Here is a 20,939-nt window from a genome sequence, read left to right as displayed (position 1 = left end):
CTGAAATACATTTATGAGTGTCCTGAAAATCTACTTCAAGTGAGTAATTCTTTCTAATTATATCAGGACCTGGCAATAAAGACACTACAAAAGTCTTATGAAACTTGCTATTCTTTGATGATAGGAGAGAGAATGAGGATAGTGCACACTAACTGAAGATCCACGGGAGCAATGTCTTTTCAGCCTGCACACCAAGTAAAGCTGTATTTCTCTCGAACTACTAGTTTATTTCTCATCTTAGGCAACTGATCATGTCTTCTTTGCTCTGGCTAATTTTGAGGTCCATCTCCAGTAACAATATAGGAACTCATAGAATTCACATTGTGTATCAACTCTACACCTGATTTGGTTTTTTCCCCCTTATTATCTTTTCTCTCTGCTGTATTTGCAATTTATTTTATCCTATTGCATGTATTTATATGAACCACTGCAAATTTTCTTTGGAATAGATGAAACTAATAGGTAGGGTTACGTGTTAAACTCACAGCCAGTAATTTCACATTACCCCCATTTAAACCATAGCGAGAGGGTTTTTTTTTTAATTTTTTAAGTTTATTTATTTATTTTGAGAGAGACAGAGAGACAGAGAGCCCAAGTGGGGGAGGGGCAGAGAGACAGAGGGAGACAGAGAATCCCAACAAGGCTTTGCACTACCAGCACAGAGCCCCATGTGGGGCTTGAACCCACAAAACTGTGAGATCATGACCTGAGCTGAAACCAAGAGTCGGACGCTCAACCGACTGAGTCACCCAGGTGCCCCCATAGGGACAGTTTTCATTATCACCAGAAGAGTGGCTGAGAAAAATGAATTTCATCCATGTACAAATACCTTAAACAGTAGAAGTGTAAGTAAGAAACTCCAATGTTCTACTAAGGAACATACAAAAAACAAACAAAACATCCACCCAAATCTAAAGAAAGACAATTGTAGATTAACTAAAGTAACAAAGAGCTATGGGAAATGGATGACCTTGACCAAAGCTTCTAAAGTGAACAGTTTAAGAATATTAGTAAGTTAATTATATGACCTTATGTGATGCCTTTTTGATTCATCTATACTTTGTTTAAACAAATAAAATCTGTTTTAGTTGTTTTACTAATTTCTTATTTTAATCCACTCTCTCCAGACTATCAAAAGAACAATGCTTTCCATTTAAAGAAAAGAACTTATTTTCTCCCAGAAAATATTACCAACTTTGAAAATTCCATAGCTTTTCTTTTGAGTTAACCATTGTAATATGGGGCCCAGAGGGATCGAGATGCTATATGACTTTTTTCTACCTTTAAAAGCATTTACATTTGTTTGTATTTTGTCCTGTTATTTAATAGCATTAAATCACATCTGTTTACATTCTAAACATAGTTGACAGGCATAATAATTAGATTCTGATTCTACCTTTTGTGATTATGTAACTTAGAACAAGCTATACATTTCTGTGCCTCAGATAATTCATCCATAAAAAGGGGCAAATAACAGAATTCCTCAGAGCTGGTGTGAAGATTAAATGAAATAATACATGTAACATGCTTAGAACAGTGTGTGGCATACATTAAGCTCTTGATAAATGTTCCCTGCCTATATAACTACTAATTCAGTACCATTGGTTTTCACTTGATCTTCTGCATTTTCAGCAGAAATAGGTGAAATGGCACATGAACCCCCGTGGAGAGATAGGCAAGAAATAGAAAGAATATATATACTGAAAGCTCCCCTTTATAATTTGCCAATGTAATCACCACACGTTACAGCAGTGACTAAAGTCGTTGCCATCACTCTTCACTGGTACTTGTGCAGCTTACTGATCACCTTATGTGACTCCTAGGGAATCGAGTGGTATTTCAGTTTTTGGCAGGCCCGAGACAGCAGGTTGTCCATTATTAAACCACACATCTGGTCCCCGTTGTTAATAACTGGTTGTCTGCAATATGTGGACAATCTACAAGTTTTCCCACAGGGAGTCAAATGAGGTTGAAATGTGTTAATCCTCTCTTATCCCTATTCACACAGTGATTTACAAGATGGGCTAAGTGTGCCCCTGTAATAACAATTCATCTTTATGATTCTGTGCAAAGTCCAGTACAAGAAAGCCAAGAACAAGCAGTCCCTTATTTCTTAGATGCACTGCTTTTTGGCTTTGTATGCAAAATCCATTTCTTATACACATTTACATACTGTGAAAATTGGAAGTAATACAACTCTGAGTTTAAGGAATGCATACACAGAGGGCACGATTCTCACTCTTTAAAGCCATGTCATAACTGCAATGGTGCAGAGCACTAAAGCACAGTCCCAAAGAGAAGCCCAGTGAAGACTCTAAACAAGAAAAGGTCAAAGAATGGGGGACTTGCTGCCAGCCACAGTCCCCTACAGACAAGCTGAGCTTGACAGTCTGGGTTTGTTTCTGTTTACCTTCACTGCTTCTATTTGTCACAAATAGGTAAAGATAAATGTGATCGATCCAAGACAAAACTGTGGAAAGAAATCTCCCTGTCCTCTTTCCCCCCTATACTCAGGAGCATTTTCCCCCTACTCCTTTCAGGCAACTAGGGCTTTCCAGCCTCTAACTGACTCACTTCCCAACTCCAAACCCATCTGTATTTCTAAGCCAAAGGAAACAAATAAATCTAATACCACTGGTGCACTGAATTTGTTTACATGAATGATTTATTTTTCCAAGTATGTGCAGTGGTTCCTCCTTCCCTTGAAATTATACTACATCTTAGATTCTCTTTACAAGCCGGCTTGTTATAGTTCTATCTAGTTACTGAGGAATCAAGGTCAGAAATTTCAAATCCACTCTTATGCTTCTAGATGATCAGATGCAAAGGATCTGATGCCATTTTCAGTGCTTTCTTTGCCTTCATGGAGCCTGGGTTTTTATTTATCTGCTGCAAGCAAGCACATGGTCACTCTGCCACATGAGATATATGCAAATTAGACATTTCCGGCCCTGCTTATCCATATCTACCCTACTGAAACAGTACATTCAGTATGCGAAAGGACTCCACATCCCCTACCTTCACTTACATCTCACTTTCTACAGTTCCACACAACCAATCCTGAATTGGTACTGAGGATGAGATGTGATCAGTGCTCTAGATGCACCTTTGCTTTTTCACTCTGTCCTCCAAGTGATTTTCTCTTCCGTTGCAACTTTATTGCTATCTGATGATTAAGATCCTTGTGAAAAGAATTGTTGTTTTCATGATCCATTTAAAAAAAAATAAAAATAACCCATATCAAGTCAAGGCTTGTCAAAAAGTAAAAGTAATTGTCTTTCTGGATCATCATCTATTATTTTGATTATTTTTAATTAGCAACTTAAAACTCAGTAAAAGCATTAGTTTACAAACATCTTTTAAAATTTATTTTTTGTTAATTTCTTTAAGTTTATTTATTTATTCTGAGAGAGAGAGAGAGAGAGAGAGAGAGAGAAAATGAACGGAGTAGGGACAGAGAGAGAAGGAAAGAGAACTCCAAGCAGGGTCTATGCTGACACAGTGCAGAGCCCAACATGGGGCTCGAACTCACCCACCACCCACCATGAGATCATGACCTGAGCCAAAATCAAGAGTCTGATGTTTAAGCAACTGAGCGCCCAGGCATCTCTAAAAAACATCTTGATTAAAGTATTAAGTATTGCTCATGTAGAGCACCTGGCTCAATGGGAAAAGCATGTGACTCTTGGTCTGAGTCATGAGTTGGAGCTCCATGTTGGATGTAGAGATTACTTACTAAATAAATAAACAAACAAACTTAAAAATAAATAAATATGCTCAGAAGAGGCCAAGCTAATTTAATTTCAAACTATAAATACATAAAGCAACTGGTTAGATTTCATTTTCTAAAAGTAAGTTAGAGAAGGATGGTGCATAATTAAGACAATGTTGGGAATACATAAATACACTAATAAAAACAATTAACCACCAATGACAAAGTGATTTATGAACATGTAAAACATTTTAATAGACATGAACATGATTTGGAAAAGTCAATAAAACTATCACATTCACTATTAACAGCAAGAGAATAAAAGCATGGCCTAAGCTACAGTCACACCTTACGACTAAATACATTGTTAGTTAATTTTTATTTTGTACTAATAATGAAGACGAAAGCTGTAAGTGTTCAGCCTTCATCTGCACTATTTTCCAACTATCCTTCAAACATACTTTTGCAGAAGCTGAATGACATTACTAACAAAAAAGAGGGAAAGTGTGTTAATAATTTTGATAAGACAAGTTAGCTGAAGTCATTTTGCTAGTCATCCATAAAGAATTATGTTTTTGCATCTATCCTCAAGACTAATTTGAAGCTATAGATAAATTATTTAGTAGAAAGTTTAATCTCCTTAAAACGTCAAATAACTTATGTAGAAGATGAAATTACTACCTCCCAACCTCCCTTATTCAAGACTTATTATATGTAGAAGTACTCTGAAAAGTTATAAGTATAATACAAAACAGGTGTTATTAACACATAAGCATAAACAGAAAGTGGATATATATATGAGAGTGGGTAAATGGATCACACTTTAAAAGTAAATTTTATGTAAAAAAAAATAAAAATAAAAATAAAAAGTAAATTCTATGTAATCTGAAAAGCCACATTTCAGTTCATAAGATCAGGTCAAAAGGAAGAAATCATATACTTTTTTATATTAAAAAAAATTCCTGGTAAGTATTGATAAACAAAAATTACTAAATATGCATATTTCTCTGCATTGTATATATTATACTATATATATATGTGTGTGTATGTGTGTGTGTGTGTGTGTGTGTGTGTGTATATATATATATAAATATATAAAATCTAAAGTCTTTTTCACCACTACCTACTTCAGCAGTAGGTAATTTTTTATTGCCTTATTCATGGAGATTTCCCTTAATATAATAGTGCTAAGAAATACAGCATTAGGTAGATTCTCTTAATAATACTTAAACCATTTTTATAGATACCGCATATGAAACGTTGACTCCACTATATAAATAGTAAAAATAACATTTCATTCCTTTTTACTAACACAAAATATTTTAAAAGTGTATTTAATGGCTTGAACTTACAAGTTTAGAATAAGTACTTTATATCAAATGACTACTTTTCAAAATAATATATAATTTTGTTATGAGAAATAAAATTGGTAGGTTATATAAATGTGCCATTCCAAATCCATTGTTCCAATTTTATTATATAAAGTAATATACTTGCACTGTATGATATGTAAAATTACACATACTCCAAAAGCTATCCAAACATTTTCACCATTTTATAAATACTTCTTAAATTATTAATTGACTGGATTGCACTCTTTGTCAAATCCTTTTATATTTTCAATTATTACTACAATACATTAGGTGACTTGCTTACATCACTTTTAACTGCCACCTATAAAATATGAAAGTTACACTTAAAATGACTGCAGTTGAAACAACCGACCAGATATTTGAAAACTGAATGGTGTTAGTTAAATAAAAGCCCTACTCCTGTATGTATGACTGCAACAAGAATTGTCCATTAACAGTAATTTATCAACAGTGATGACAATTTATCCACAAGTGCATTGTGTTCCAAATTTTAACATTAAGTCACGATGAAGACTTGTTCTGTCTTAAAGCATTTAAAACTTGAAATTTACCAATTCTTAACTGCAAGAGAACATTCTAAATCTTCATTGTTTTGTGAATCATAGAAACATTAATACAGAAAACAATAGATTATAACACTGCTACAATTCTACATATTACAGAATGGCTTCCATATAAAACCAGATAAATTCTGTCTCTAGTCATATTTTAATCACAGAGTAACTTTAAAGATACTAAGTATCCTAAGTACTAGATTCGAATGATATTGAACACTTTGAGCCATCCCTAATACAGGGACTTTATTTCCAACCAACACTGACTATTCTATCTACAAAGGGTACATGATCTTCTTGACAGTCTTAAAATTGAAATTCTGCAAAAAACAGCATAACATAAACAATACTGTCAATATTTGGGTGAGGGGAGCTTATCTCTATATCTGTGAACACCTGACAAAGCACTGTTCCATATTCCTCCTTATATTCTTCCTAAAACCTAACTTGATAAGGCCCTGAGATGCAGCATGTAGTCAAATATTAGCTGAATGGATAAATGATCATTAAAGAAATATCACACGGACCACCTGATTTAGACTTTTTTATTTTACTCAGGATGCCAAAGAAATAAATGTGAGGCATACCTGCAACAGATTATCTCTAGGCTTTAGCAGTGTTCATATTTAGCAACTCTCAAACTTATTTCATGGCCTCAGAGTCTTACGTTATTCATGTGCTAAATGTGCAGTTATCTACAATGCTATGTCTAACTCGGTTCTTTTATGTCCTACTCAGAAAAGGTTACCAGAATGCAATTCAGGGAGACATAATTATATAAAAATGGCATTGATACACACACACAAAGTCTATACATGTTTCACATATATATATATATATATATAAACACACACACACATATACATGTCATATGTACATTACATATGCACTTAAGCATGTGTGTTTTTCCCTACCAAAAGATGGTAGAGTATAAATTTAAATGAAGTATCCAAGGTTAGTTTACAGAAAATCTGTGGGGTAAAGTAGTATGTTTTACTCATTTTCACATTCCAATCAATCATGCCCTACTAAGATTTAATTTAAAATTCTTAACAAGAAGAGCAAGGTAGAAAGTGTCTACTTTCCCATCAGCTAATTCCTCCACCATTTCTAGGATGTTACTCTAGATGGAAAAGATACCCACCTTGGTTCAGATTCCCCCAGCGCATACCTTGAGCTAAGGATTGGAGCATAAGTAGTTTATTTGGGAACAGATCCCAGAATTGATCTCCCCAGTAGGGGAGAGGGGGAAGAAAGCCAATAAAGCTTGTAATATCAAACCAATTACCACTGTGGGCAACTGGAGCTCAGTCCCATTGGACACAGTGCAGAATATGCTTTAGAATTATCCAACCAAGAAGTTAGAAAGCTAAGGTATTTATCTAACAATTCCTTATTTACTCAATGGCACTTCTGGCTTGTTCTCCAAGACCTGGGGAATTTCTGAGACCAGGGGGAAAAAGCAAACAAAAAACCTCAGGCAGAGACTATTCATAGAAAATAGCCTAGAGAATATGGACAAAACACTAAATGTATCCATTGGTATAAATCATCCACCTATTCTTACATGAAAGAGTGCTTTCTCCTCAGCTCCATAGGAAATGAGCACATGATAACAGAGTCAAACAAGAAGGCTACTCAGATTCAGTTGCAAAGAGAAATTTATGAGCATATGAAAGACAAAAAAAGATGACCTTACTTACTGCATATTAATTAATGATTCTGAAGAAAAATTTAAAGAATAATTGAATACTGCAAATAGGAAGTGAAGAAGGGAACTAACATTTAATGAGCACCTAAACTGTGCTGGATGCTGTAAAATTATTCTTACAATTTCAGACAACTTAAATGGAAAGAATTGAGGACCTTCCTGAGGAATGTTGCAAAGAACAGAGCCCCGGTGTCATCTTTTCACTCATAAGATATATTACCAAGACAAGTATTTAATTGCCCATACACTTAGTTTCCTAGTCTCTAAAATACATACACACATACATACATATACCCTTACACACACACACACACACACACACACACACACACACACACACACACACTATTAGCATAGTTAACCTATAACACAAGCCAGTGCTTAGTGCTAAGTGTTAGTTCTGTACCTTACAGAAACTATTGAATCTCATAATGGCTGAATGACTCACCCAAGACAACTCAGCCAGTGAAGAAATGAGCAAAGGATTGAAAGCTGAGTCACTATTAATCCAAGGATCTCGTCTTCAAAGATGGACAACAAATGGAACCAAAACTAACTATTAAGTTTTCACGAAGCCACAAAACTAGTCAAATGGATGAACAATTTTTTTAATGTTTAATACTTCATTTTAATAGTAAATACGGCCCAGATTGTAAGTTAAACTTAGCAGAAACTTTGATCATAACAGATATTTTAAATGTGTACAACTTTTTTTAATATAGCAGTGACTTACTTGGGTAGTATTCAACTAACCAAAATTATTAGTTACTGAAATATATCTTCAGCATCCTTAGAAAAATGAGGGGAGCCACATGAACAATTCTACCTTGGGTACAATATTAAGAAACAAACAACGCTCTCACCACCAAATCCAAAATACATTCTCTATGAAATTAAGTCCATCTCACGCTTTCCACCATGGGGATTTCTATTCTACATGATGATCCTAAGGTCCTCAAGTAACAAATATAGAATCAATCACTATGAACACGATGGTGCATTTGATAAGCCATTTAAACTAGGCCAATACAGTTTATCTAAAAGTCAACTAACACTGCAATCTGTTTAATATTCATGTCCTTATCTTCAGTCAACCAGAACACCTTACTTTCCAAGTATACTGGTAAACTGGAATTTGTTCTTTTAATTTCTAACAAATATATATATGTGTTTTACCTTTAAGAGATTGCATTGAAATATTACCCTCTGAGAAACATCCATATCCCTTCAAATTACTAATACGAGACCAAAGAAGTCCAAAATTGATGCCTAATATAAAAGCCTCTGTGCATATGGTCAGAAGTTGGTATTGAAAGCTGAAACGGTGAGAAAAAAACCAGTGCTGAACGGGGAGATTTTGAACAGGACCAATAATGGATCTTTTATGTAATTAAAATAGAATATTAATACCAAACTTCAAGGAAATATTTCAATTGAGTTGAGAGAGACCAGTTAGTATACACAGATTATTTAAACACAAAAACATATGGCATGTGATACATGAAATGACTTCCAGAAAATACTAAATTCAATGAAACATAAAATGTGTCTTTCAAATAATGAATCAGATAGCCGGAGGAATTTCAGAAGTTTGACGAGGCGAAGCAGTGATGCTATAGATAGAACACAAGAGCAGTATTTTGCTGATAATGAATGTTGTAGTTTTGAAACTTAAGTTTTAATCTTGTGACATATATACTAGTTAGGTTAAAAACACATTCATTATGAAAAGGTTGGATCATGTTATGCAAACACCATTATTAATCATAGTCACAGTTACCTGCTCAAAGTGAATATTTTCAATTGAAAACGTCATTTTTCCTAACTACCTGTTACATATTTAAACCAATTGTCTACGTACAACTCCAGATGTTAAGAGTATAAAATTCCCAGCAGCAGGTGAACACCTTAACAAGACAACACTGACAAGGAGTTAGTAAACAGGTGCAAGAGATTTTAAGTTTCTTAGGTGCTTTTTCAATTACCTTGAATACATTTTTGAATTTGAGGAACAACACCTAAAAGGGAAAAATGAAAATTATATGGCACTGATACTGCGTGCCATTTGGATGAATTGTACCTCTCGTAGCAGCCTTATACACACCCTAGGAAAGCACAGATAGACAAAAGAATAAGTACCAAATAAATGCAATAAATACATTGCAAGGATAAGAAAGTGAAAAGGCAAAGAGTCCCTTGTCTATAGCAACTGCTCAATACAGTCAAAATGGAGAGACATATCAAAGAGTCCCTTTCCCTCTCTCCTCCCGTCTGTGGCTCCCTTTTTCTTGTCTCCTCTTCCCTCTTCAGCCTCCCCATCTCTGTCCCTTTTTCAGCTGTACTGACAGAGCAAGACTGCACAGCACCACTTACCTGTCGTCGTTTTGCCATCCTTGGTCCCCTAGCAGCAAATCCCGAAACCTGTACCTGGGAGGCAGAGGAGGCACTTCGCTCTCCAAATCAACCATCGTTCCTCAAAGAGTGGGAAACAGAAAACGACGAAAAGAGGAGTGGAGGGAGAGAAAAAGAAAATTCTGCGGAGTAGAGGGAAGGGACTAGCAAGATGCGTGGTCCGGAGAGGGACGGGGAAGGGGAAGGGGCCTGGGAGGGGGAGGGGTCCGCTCCGAGCCGGAAGCTGAGGCTGAAAGGGGGCTGGATCCTCTCTCCTGAGGGTGTGATGGGGATGATGCAAACCGAGCCCAGGAGCAAAAGTCTGGCTCTGACAAGAATCTACGCCGCCAAGGAACCGCCCCCAGGCTCGGCACCGCCTCTGGTCCCCAGGACTCGGGGGAGGCGGGAATGCAAAAGTTACTTCGCGGAAAAAAACAAAAAACAAAAACGAAAGCGCGCGGTGCCTAGAAAGAGGGGAGGGGGCGTGCGCGCTGCAGGCTGGGGAGGCACTTTCCTAAAAGGCAGGTCGAGGAGCCTCCTCCGAGGGCAATCCCGGCAGCGGGTCCCCGCGCGGGCGTGCACGCGGCGCAGCCGGGAGCCGGCGAGAGAGGGACCGTGCGTTTGGTCCCAGCCGCGGCCAACCCGGCTCTCCCCGCCGGGGCCGTCGCAGCTGCCGCCGGGGGCCGAGCCAATGAGACTCCCCCTCATTAGCATAACACCGTGACGGCACGGAGGTGCCTTGGGGACAACCAATGGGGGCGAGCCTAATTAGAGGATTCCCGGGCTCGAGACCCTTCTCTGGGAGGCGGGGGCCGCCGGGTGTGGGGAGTGTTCCCAGGGGCCGCACGCGCTTTCGCGGGGCTCGCCTTCAGCTCCGGTGAGCGTGGTGGAGAGTGCACGTTCGTGGAGAGGGAATCCCCGCTCTCAGTCCCAGGAAAGTCCTTTTTTTTTTTTTTTTTTTTTTTTTCCCCTCTCATGGTCTGAAAGAAAGAAAGGTGTTTCCCGGATTCTGGAAAAGAATGTAGGGCCACTTTAGGCCGCTGAAGAGGAACATTCAGATGATGGCTGGGAAAGCACATGGAAACGCATGGAGGATTATGTTAGTAGCAGTGTCACTTACATTACTGTTGCTGCTGCTAGTATTGCTGTGGGCTTCCAGGTTGCGTGGCCTTGCCTTTGGAGTGCCCCTCGTAGTGACCCACCCAGTCAGAGGAAGAAGTGAACCCATGAGTCCAGAGTTGGTTTTTCAGTATCAGCTGCTGCTTATCAGAACCTTCCTGTACAAGCCCTAGGTCTGCATACAGTTCTTCCGCCTAGCACTGATTTCTTTAGGGTGCGCACAGACGCTCGGTACCTAACCCCCTGAGAGGCACTGGGCCTGAAGACACAGAAGACCACCCCCACGCCCCCACCCCGTGCCCTCAAGAATCTCATGCTTTGCTTGGAGGAGCAAGCTTATAGATGAAGTGATACAGTATGAGACACAGTAATCAAACAGCATATAACGAGATATGGAAATCTCAGTGAGATAACATACTTATTCATGGAGGGGTCCAGGAAGACGTTGAAAGTGAAGCAAACCTTCTATACTCGTTTGCAACCTACTTAAGGTAAGGAAAGAAAGCAGTGAAGCGAGCTGGGAGAATGGGAAGAGGAGGGCAAAGTGATAACAACTGTTTGGTTTATTCAGGAGACAATCGTTAATTTGGTATGATTAATTCTCCACATAGTGGAGGGTTTAGACACAATGTTGGAAATGCAAGACGAAATCAGCAAAAAAGATAATATCACATAAAATAGGATGAGTACCTAAACCTGAGGAATCACGGTGGAAATAAAGTGGTCATAGCCTGTGTATCAGTCTTCAAAATCCTGAACACTCTTGCAGACCCAGCTCAAATGACACATCCTCTATTAGATTTCCTGATTCTTCCAGCAAATCATGGTGCCTTCTTCCTCTGAAAACTTCATACCCCTTGTGAGTATTTTGCTTTTAGTACTTACTAGATTCTGGCCTGCTCCCCTGCCTCTGGCTTATCTTTCTAACACGTATTTTGAAAATAGCAAAATCACAGCGAATCTGTGTTGAGATGCATTAAAAGCTTTTAAGCCTAGAATATTAATATTTTTACACATTTGCTGTAGCCCCAGAATTATGCATTTGTTTATGCTTCTTTGGCATGAACTTTGGTAATCACTTTGCAGAATGGGAAAATTACATCACTACATTGTTAGTTTGTGGCAGGTGGGGAGGAGGGGAAACTAAATATCTGATTTATATTTGGGAACTTATCATCTTCCATTAAGATTACTCTATGAATTTTATTTTTTTAATATTCCACGTTAATATTTTTATTATAATAGTCTGCCTTTATATATTTGGCATAAGTCCAAAATATTTGATAGCAGTAACAGACTCAGAGGCACTAAAAAAGAAAAATTAGCTATTGACTATTAGACTCCTGAGAAACTGGAGGTTAGTGGGTAAAGCCACAACATTATACTTTTTGAAAAGCTGTTCACCCTTATTTTATTGTCACAGTCTTAATTATTTGGCTTCCAAGTGCCCAGATAACATTTTAGGAGGAAGCAAATGCACTATAAAGAGAAAAAAATTAAAGAAATAAGTAAAAACCTGCTCAGCCAATACTGCCATAGCCCAGCTGTTCAGGATACAAATGGTACAGGGGACTCTGTACCATTTGAAGCCAGATCAGTTGGAGACTGCTCCATTAATGATACACGGATGTTCTGTTTGCCTTCACATTGTCAAAGTGAAGACTTACACTTCTAAATTTAGGAAAATTCTAAAAATAATGCAATATAAAAACCACTATCCTGACATTCTTACAATTAAGTAATATTTGGGCACTGAAACTTAAACTTGTAATTGAAAGATTCCTTTGCTCTTCTTTATATTTTCTTTTCATTTTTCTTTAAGCAGACTTTTATTTTGTATCATTAATTTTGACTTTTAGTTCTCCCACCTGTCTTTCTACACTTCTATTCTTTTTTTTTTCATGTCATGTCATGTCATGTCATTTCCTGCTGTTAAAATATATTTTCCACTCTCACTGTTTTATCTTGGTTTCTTTTTTCACTGTGCTCTCTTAATATCCCATTTCATAAACTCTTTTTCTCTGTGTGTGTATGAAAGCTTTCATTCTACCATAACATGACATTTGATTTTTAGAAACAATTTTAAATGTGGTTCTGTACATTACACTTTTGCACCATACTCACTGGTGTTCTTAAGCCCCCTAATCAACATCTAGTGTAGATCAGAGCAATAGACTAGTTTGGTCCACATTAACAAAAGAGTACTCACCAAAAATCTTCTGGTCTATTATTGCTGATGGACTACAAAGTATCAAGAATGAGGATTAGGAAGAAGACTGATTCTCTAGATTAAACTTTTTTTCTAAAAAATATATTTGAGAATATCTTCTAGTTTCTTCCCTTTTTTAATAGGGAAAAAATTCTTAAATCTCTGATTTCTAGTACATTGATTAATTATGCTAACACTTAACTGTTAAAAGAAAAGATTCATTCCCATGAGTGAAGACTAATTCTATTAACAAAAAGTAATTTACTGATAATTTTCTTGTGAATAATGAACATAGTTGGAATCATAGAATATGAGGGGGGGTTGTCTAAAACTGAAAAGCATATGCATATTACATATATCATTTTTATGACAAAATTCTCAAAACTATCAATGATTATATCTACTTACCTTGAAAAAGCTATTTGAAAGTGAATTTTGGGGCGCCTGGGTGGCTCAGTCGGTTGAGCGTCTGACTTCAGCTCAAGTCATGATCTCACACTCCATGAGTTCGAGCCCCACGTCAGGCTCTGTGCTGACAGCTCAGAGCCTGGAGCCCACTTCAGATTCTGTGTCTCCCCCTCTCTCTGCCCCTCCCCTGCTCATACTCTGTCTCTCTCTGTCTCAAAAATAAATAAAAACATTAAAAAAAAAGAAAATGAGGGGCGCCTGGGTGGCTCAGTCGGTTAAGTGTCCGACTTCAGCCAGGTCACGATCTCGCGGTCCGTGAGTTCGAGCCCCGTGTCGGGCTCTGGGCTGATGGCTCGGAGCCTGGAGCCTGTTTCCGATTCTGTGTCTCCCTCTCTCTCTGCCCCTCCCCCGTTCATGCTCTGTCTCTCTCTGTCCCAAAAATAAATAAACGTTGAAAAAAAAAATTAAAAAAAAAAAAGAAAATGAATTTTAAAAAAGAAAAAAAGCAACTTTATATATGTTAAACTACCCACTTCATAGATGCTTCGAGGCACCGATCTATGGAGGCAGAAAAAGATAGCATATTCCACATCTATTCTGATAGCATCATTTAGCTATAAAACAATATCTCAGTGTAAAGAACACATTCAATTCTTTTTTAACAAATATTTATTTAGTAATTACTATGATTTGAACTTCTCATGGTCTAATTGGTGAGAGGAGGGAGAGTACATGGGGGAGAACAGACTATCCAGTAGCCACACAGGAATGTGATAGGTCACATTAGTAATTAGTGCTGGCTGCTCTGTTGCTATGGAGCACATAGAGACATCTAATTCTGGGTTGGGGAAATCAGTGAAGGCTCTCTGGAGGAGCTGACCTCTAACTAAGGATGAAAAAAATGAATGAATGAGTAAGGTGGAGGCCAAAGCAGCAGCAATAAACAGGTACAAATAATTAATATAAGAAAGCAAGGTCAGGGGTGCCTGGCTGGCTCAGTTGGAAGAGCATGTGACTCCTGATCTCTGAGCCCCACCCAAACTTGAGTTTGGGTGTAGAGATTACTTAAAAATAAAAGGATACACTTTAACAAAAAAAGAAAGCAATGGCAGATTCTAGCAAACGCAAAAGTATCATGTAGTTGGAGCTCAGTGGGGATGCCTCCATGGGGAGGGAGCAGAAATGGAGGGAGAGAACTCATCAGGAAGCTTAGCAATGATTTACTAAGAACCACATCTGGAGAGGCTTTCCAGACCACGCCAACAAGTTTTGGTTTTAATTTGAAGACAGTGACGAATATTTTGAGGACTTTAGGTAAGTGACAAAGATCACCATGGTAGCTGTGTATATAATTGATTGGTGAGGAGGACAAGACTGGAAGAATGGAGACCTATTTATGAGCTATTCAGTATTTCAGGTGAGCTTTGCCAGTAGTCTGAAGGGAGACAGTGGTTACAATGCAGATGGAAAGTAGAGGACAGATCTATAGGAAATTAAGAAGACAGTATTGACAGGACTTGATAATTGAGAGACTGTGAAAGTTAGTGGAGAGTGAAGAATCAATGATACTTTCTAGGCTCCTAGGATGAGTAAATAGGTGACAATTAATACTGTCAGGCAAGATGGGAATACAGAAATAGGTTTGAGAGAAAAAATGATTACACTTTGAGCCATCAGCAAAAGGTCACATGGGGAAGTAAAGAGAGTTTGAATATACGGGTCTTAATAACAGGAGCAAATTTTTGTCCAGAGATACCAAATTAGGAAGCATCCATATAAATGTGGCTGTTGCAACAGAGAAAGGATAAATACACCTGGCCCTTCGTATTGTGAGAAGAGTCAGGCAGAGACTGAGCCCCAGAAAGGTGCCTGGGGAGAAGTGATGGATTAGGCACAAAGCCAGAGGGAATACAGGTTCTACCACCAGAGTAAAGAGACATGTGTTTCTCTATTTTCTTGATTAGTTTTATTCTGTGACCCTTGATTCAAGCTCAAATAGATTCTATCTACAGGAAGAAAAATGTAACAAAGCCTGTCCTATATTCTAAGCATGTCCAGCTACATGAGCAGAATCATTTTTATTTCAGTAACATTGAAAAGAAGCAGTAAAAAGAAAATGAAAAGGCAGAATACCATACTCAATTCACAAATTCCACCTGAAAAAAGCACAGGTAAGTTGTATAAGGCAAGGCCATTTGGAGGTTTATGAAGATATGCCAACATGTAACATGATCCACCCGATACTTCTAGTGTTTTTTTGTCATTCTAAAAATAAAACTTGTCTGAAAGGTAAAATTTGTATGCAAACCTTACAATGGAAAGCTGTCAGGAGACAGTTGACATTTTATTAATAGGAATGTCCTTTGTGATCTTCCTCCTTGCTTCCTTTCCATTTCTCATAGCTCCCTCTAAATGCACATCTTATTCAGCATCATTCTTAACAGTAACACATACCTCCATTTATCTGTGTCTAAACCCTCTTCACTGGACTGAAGTTTTGGAGGGAAAATACAGAGCCAGAGGGAGAATTACTTAGCGCCAAATGTACTTCAATAATGTTGAAGCATGTTCTTGCACAGTAATCCAGGAATAACACCCACATCATTCTTCTACATACTATATATGTAAATATATATTTGGTGAGGAAAAAATATCCAGCAGTGTTTGGAAAACTCCAGTTTTTATCTTGGATCCTTATGTTGCTAGGGTCCCAAATCCTGCTTATTGATAGATTAAAGGAGGCACCCTGTTCATGAATCCCTCTACCCTGACCTTTGTCATCTCCTAGCCTGCTAAAGCAAGGAATGACAACTACCACTTTGCCTTTTTCACAGTAATTGTCAATTAGTTGATGACTGTCTAGTGAGTGAATGAGAAGCTTCACATATGAATGGATTAGGTCATATCTTGGTCAAGCATCAGAACTTGAAATATTACAAAATTAATAGCTACAGTGTGAGTAACTACTACGTGCCCTATATTATGTCAGGACCTTTACAACAGTTCCAAAACTAAGTAACATTGTCCATATTTAAAAGATGCGATGAGATGCTATCATCCAGCTACAAGGTGCCAAGACTCAAAACCTTGACTTTATGACTTCCAAGTGCATACACTTCCCAGTATAACTGAGAGGGAAGGTTTATAGTCAATACTAGTAAGTATGTTTACCAATTAGTAACCTAAATTACAAAATAGAATTATAAGATTGCCCTATTAATACCCTACTAATCCACTTTACTTCTTTTCCACCTGGGGCCTTCCCAACACTCATATTTCCTGATCTTCCTCCCTTCTTCCCAGGACTGCCTCGTAACTTCTTTGTCACTTCATCAGAGAAGATTTCCCTAATCACCCAACACAAAGATGACACCTAGTCACTCTCTGTTATATCAAACTATTATATCACCAATTTCAATGATCTCTTAAAAAGATTATCTAATTTTTTGTTTATTTCTTTGCTTTCTTTTTTCCTTGTTCCTCTACTCTCAGCACTATGCAAGCTCCATAAGGGCAAAGACCTTGTTGACTCTTGTCAGCACAATGAATAGTGCCTAGTGTAATAGTATGGACTTGAAAACAAAGTTTTCTGAGTGATACGAAATAAGAAAGGAGGGGCGCCTGGGTGGCGCAGTCAGTTAAGCATCGGACTTCAGCCAGGTCACGATCTTGCGGTCCGTGAGTTCGAGCCCCGCGTCAGGCTCTGGGCTGATGGCTCAGAGCCTGGAGCCTGTTTCCGATTCTGTGTCTCCCTCTCTCTCTGCCCCTCCCCCGTTCATGCTCTGTCTCTCTCTGTCCCAAAAATAAATAAACGTTGAAAAAAAAAAATTTCAAAATAAGAAAGGAAAGTAAGGAGAGGTTAAAAAAAAAAGGAAAAAAGACTTGTTCAAGTAATTACCTAGATTTTTCCATTCCATTAAAACATTAGTTTTAAAAGATTGTATATGTATCCGTGTACATGTGTCATACTAAACTAAGTAAGGCATGCAAATTTAAAAAGCATTTGTCAGAGCCTTATAGATAGGTATAGTAGGCTCTTTCTCATGCAAGGTTTGATTTGAGAGATAGGAATGTTTTCATGAAGGAAAAAAGCATTTAGGGTATGGTCATAATAATTGAAATGGTTTTACTTGCATTGAGGTATTGTCATTACTCTTTACTGATCCTTCTTATTTAGAAATTTAATTTGTAAGGAGGAAAACTTGAGATGATTTCTGTATTATTTCTATAATAGGTCAACAACTTATACGATCACTGTCTGTTTGTTCCAGTATTTAAAATGACCCCAGACTCTTTAGTTTAAAATGTATAGTAATTAGACAGTATTTTATATTAATGGAATAGATATTCTTCTCATTTCGAAGATGGTTAAACAGAGGCAAAAGAAAGCTAGAATAAGTCACTCAGTAGCCATTTCAGTATACATGATATGGAAGTCCAGTTTTTCTGATTATTATGCAGTATCCCTGGGCCACAAGCTAACAATAGTTTTCATTGCAAATAACATGATAGTGGAATCACAGTGCATAATCACAAGTCAAAAAAACTAGAAAACTCTCACAGTTTTCTTACACCAACATTAGATATATTGAGGTTACTGGCATATATTAATACATAATATCCTTCACATTCATGTATTTTATTTATCTATATATGTTGTAAATATTAATTATATTACTTTTACATGCCAAATTTGTATTTTTCTTTATTTTCATATAGCTCACTACTTCAAGATACTAAATGGAGGCTCTGTGTTCATTACTATCTTGATTTGTACAGTTTGAGTGTACAAATTATGAAAAATGTGAGCATTTACTACATATTTTTCCTATTATACAAAAATAGAATGAAATTAAAAAGTACAAATACTGATACCAATGAAAAGATGTTAGATATTCATACTTAAGAATCAAGAAAAGAGAGGAAATTGAGAGGCATGGCTGTAACCAGCAGCTGTTTAGCTCAGTTGAACTTTCTGTTTTCAGTCTTCAGAAAAATACAAAATTATAGAATATGAGATATATCATTGAAGCTGAAGTATATGATTGAATAGGTTGATATGTAAAAGTGATATAGTATTAGTGATTTCACTTTTTCAAGCTTGTGTGATTGGACTACTTCATTTGACATGTTGCATGTATTATTGAAAAGTAGTTGGGGTACCTGGCTGGCTCATTCGGTAGAGCATGCAACTCTTGATCTCAGGGTTGTGAGTTCGAGCCCCACATTGGGTATAGAAATTACTTAAATCTTTTTTTTAAAAAAATAAAGCAGTAAATTAGCATGTATCTCATGTTCCATGAAAATGCTACGTTTTTGCCCTTAGATCACTTCAGTCTGAGGGGTACAAAAGCTGTACCCTACTTTTTACATACATACACCCACAAATAAAATCTTAGTAAATCCTTTGCTGCAATTCCATCATTTAGGCTCTGAACTCCAGAAGTGAGTAGAGCTTGACCTAAAACCTAGCCTTACTCTTTTGCCTTCCCTCACACCTGATCCCATTGCTTCCCAATCCACCCATCCACCTACCTAAAAAGCAGTATTCTTTGTGATCGGATATACATGTTCTAAATCTAGACTGCTTGGATTTAGATCCTGACACTGGCATTTATTAGCTGCTTGACCTTGAGCAGTTTATTCACTGTGCTTCAGTTTCCCTTCTGCATAGTGGAATAATTAGGGTGCTTATTTTTGGAGGATAAAATCCATTAATACGTCTGAATATTTTAGAATGGTGTTCACCACATAGTTTGTCATTTTTATTACATGTGTTTTTCAAAATGTAGGCATCCACACATTAAGAAGTCTTTTTCTTAATATAAACTCATCCTTGGTGTTTAGCAACTAATGAATTTAATTATGCTTTTCAAATTTCACACAACTGGTTGAACAGCTTTGATTACCTTTTATGAGATAAACTAAAGTATGTATCCTCAGAGCAATTGAAACACCATAAATGTACCCATGTTACAAAGAAAAAAAAATTTGTCTGTTCAGTGATTCTTCTGAACTCGCATGGAAATAATAAAGATGGATAATCAGAAAAGTACCTTAAATATTCTCTAGTTAGAAGCCATGGCATGTAGGCATTTAAAATTAAAACAAGCATCTTGAATTATATTCACATGCAAAGCAGAAAAAAATATTCACCATATTGAGTTCAGATGCAACAAGCTGAACATGTGCCACAGAGCTAAATGAGTAATGCAATTTTTACACTGGGTCCACGCAAACTTTACAGTTGCAGAAAATACGGATATGGCAAAAAGCAATCTGGAAATGTCAGAGCCAAATCAATAATTAAGAGGAAAGTTCATCACCTCCTACTCAAATATCAATACAAACTATACTGAAATACTAATTAGTATGCAGAAATGCAATAATGATATTTAAGAACATTGGGATTAACATTTTTAACAAGGCATTCACTCAGATTTAGGAAACACAAATAAGAAACAACTCTAATTTGTCCTTTGCACTTCTGTTTCCTTTCTGTCTGCCTTCAGGCCTATGAGCTTCACTTGGGCGTAAGCTCTGGGAAAATCACCAAGTCGCACACTGTGATGCAGAAAAGCTGTATGCCATTAGATGTTAATGACCAGACAGCCAAAAGTGAGTTTTTCAACTAATTTCCTGATAACAGATTATTTTCCTAAGAGTTAACTTTGTATAAGTTTTCTTAGGAGTTATAAATTGTATAAGGCCATGATTTCTCTATAACTTATCTGTTTTACCCAAGCAACACTTCAAAACTAATTTATCCATTGTTTAATGTACTGGAACATGGGTCAAATGGGATCAAGACTGTTAAAATGATAAATCAAAAGACTTTGTTTCTTGAGGCATGTGGGTGGCTCAGCTGATTGAACATCCAACTTTTGATTTTGGCTCAGGTCAGGATCCCATGGTCATGGGATCAAGTCCTGCATCAGGACTTGAGCGTAAAGCCTGCTCAAGATACTCACTCCCTCTCCCCCACTGCCTCTCTCCCTGGCTCGTGTGCTCTCACTCCCTCTATTTCTATAAATAATAAATAAATAAATAATCTCTTTTTTTCACAAAAGGTTTGGTTTTTTAATTTCCCACCAATTGTCCTTCTTTCTCATTTTTCTTCGATGTTTAAAATCTCTTTTTGAGGATCATCTCCCTGGTAAATCCAATCACAGATGAAGGACTAGTGCCAAGTTCCTAGATGCAGCTCAGTCACTTAGAAAGAGCAAACTAGAAGGTAGGTCGTTTATTTATGCTGGAGTCATATGAGAGTTAATAAGTAGGAATGAATCAAATAGGAGAGAAAACACAAATTCCCAAGTCATCACTAAATAGCAATAATGATATCCATGTTAGATATATTGCAGAACCAGTTAGATAGAGTAATAGGAGTTACAGGAAGAACATTAAGGTCAATATGACATAATCCATATTAGTAGATTTTTAATTCTCAGAAAAGGAGATT

At 37.1% G+C, this 20,939-nt stretch overlaps 1 protein-coding gene across 1 annotated transcript in view; it reads right to left on the bottom strand.

Annotated features, from left to right (window-relative positions):
- The window catches only part of KCNT2 (potassium sodium-activated channel subfamily T member 2), a 370,279-nt gene extending 359,908 nt beyond the window's left edge, over positions 1–10,371 (bottom strand). The window contains 1 exon segment of the mRNA XM_043568827.1: positions 9,724–10,371. Coding sequence (XP_043424762.1) covers positions 9,724–9,818 — 95 coding nt within the window. The 5' untranslated portion in view covers positions 9,819–10,371.
- Positions 10,372–20,939: the final 10,568 nt, after the last annotated feature.

The sequence above is a fragment of the Prionailurus bengalensis genome, chromosome E4 (genome assembly GCF_016509475.1).
Source record: "Prionailurus bengalensis isolate Pbe53 chromosome E4, Fcat_Pben_1.1_paternal_pri, whole genome shotgun sequence".
Lineage (NCBI taxonomy): Eukaryota > Metazoa > Chordata > Mammalia > Carnivora > Felidae > Prionailurus > Prionailurus bengalensis.
The sequence above is the reverse complement of the archived record's forward strand: the minus strand, read 5'-3'. Positions and strand labels throughout refer to the sequence as shown.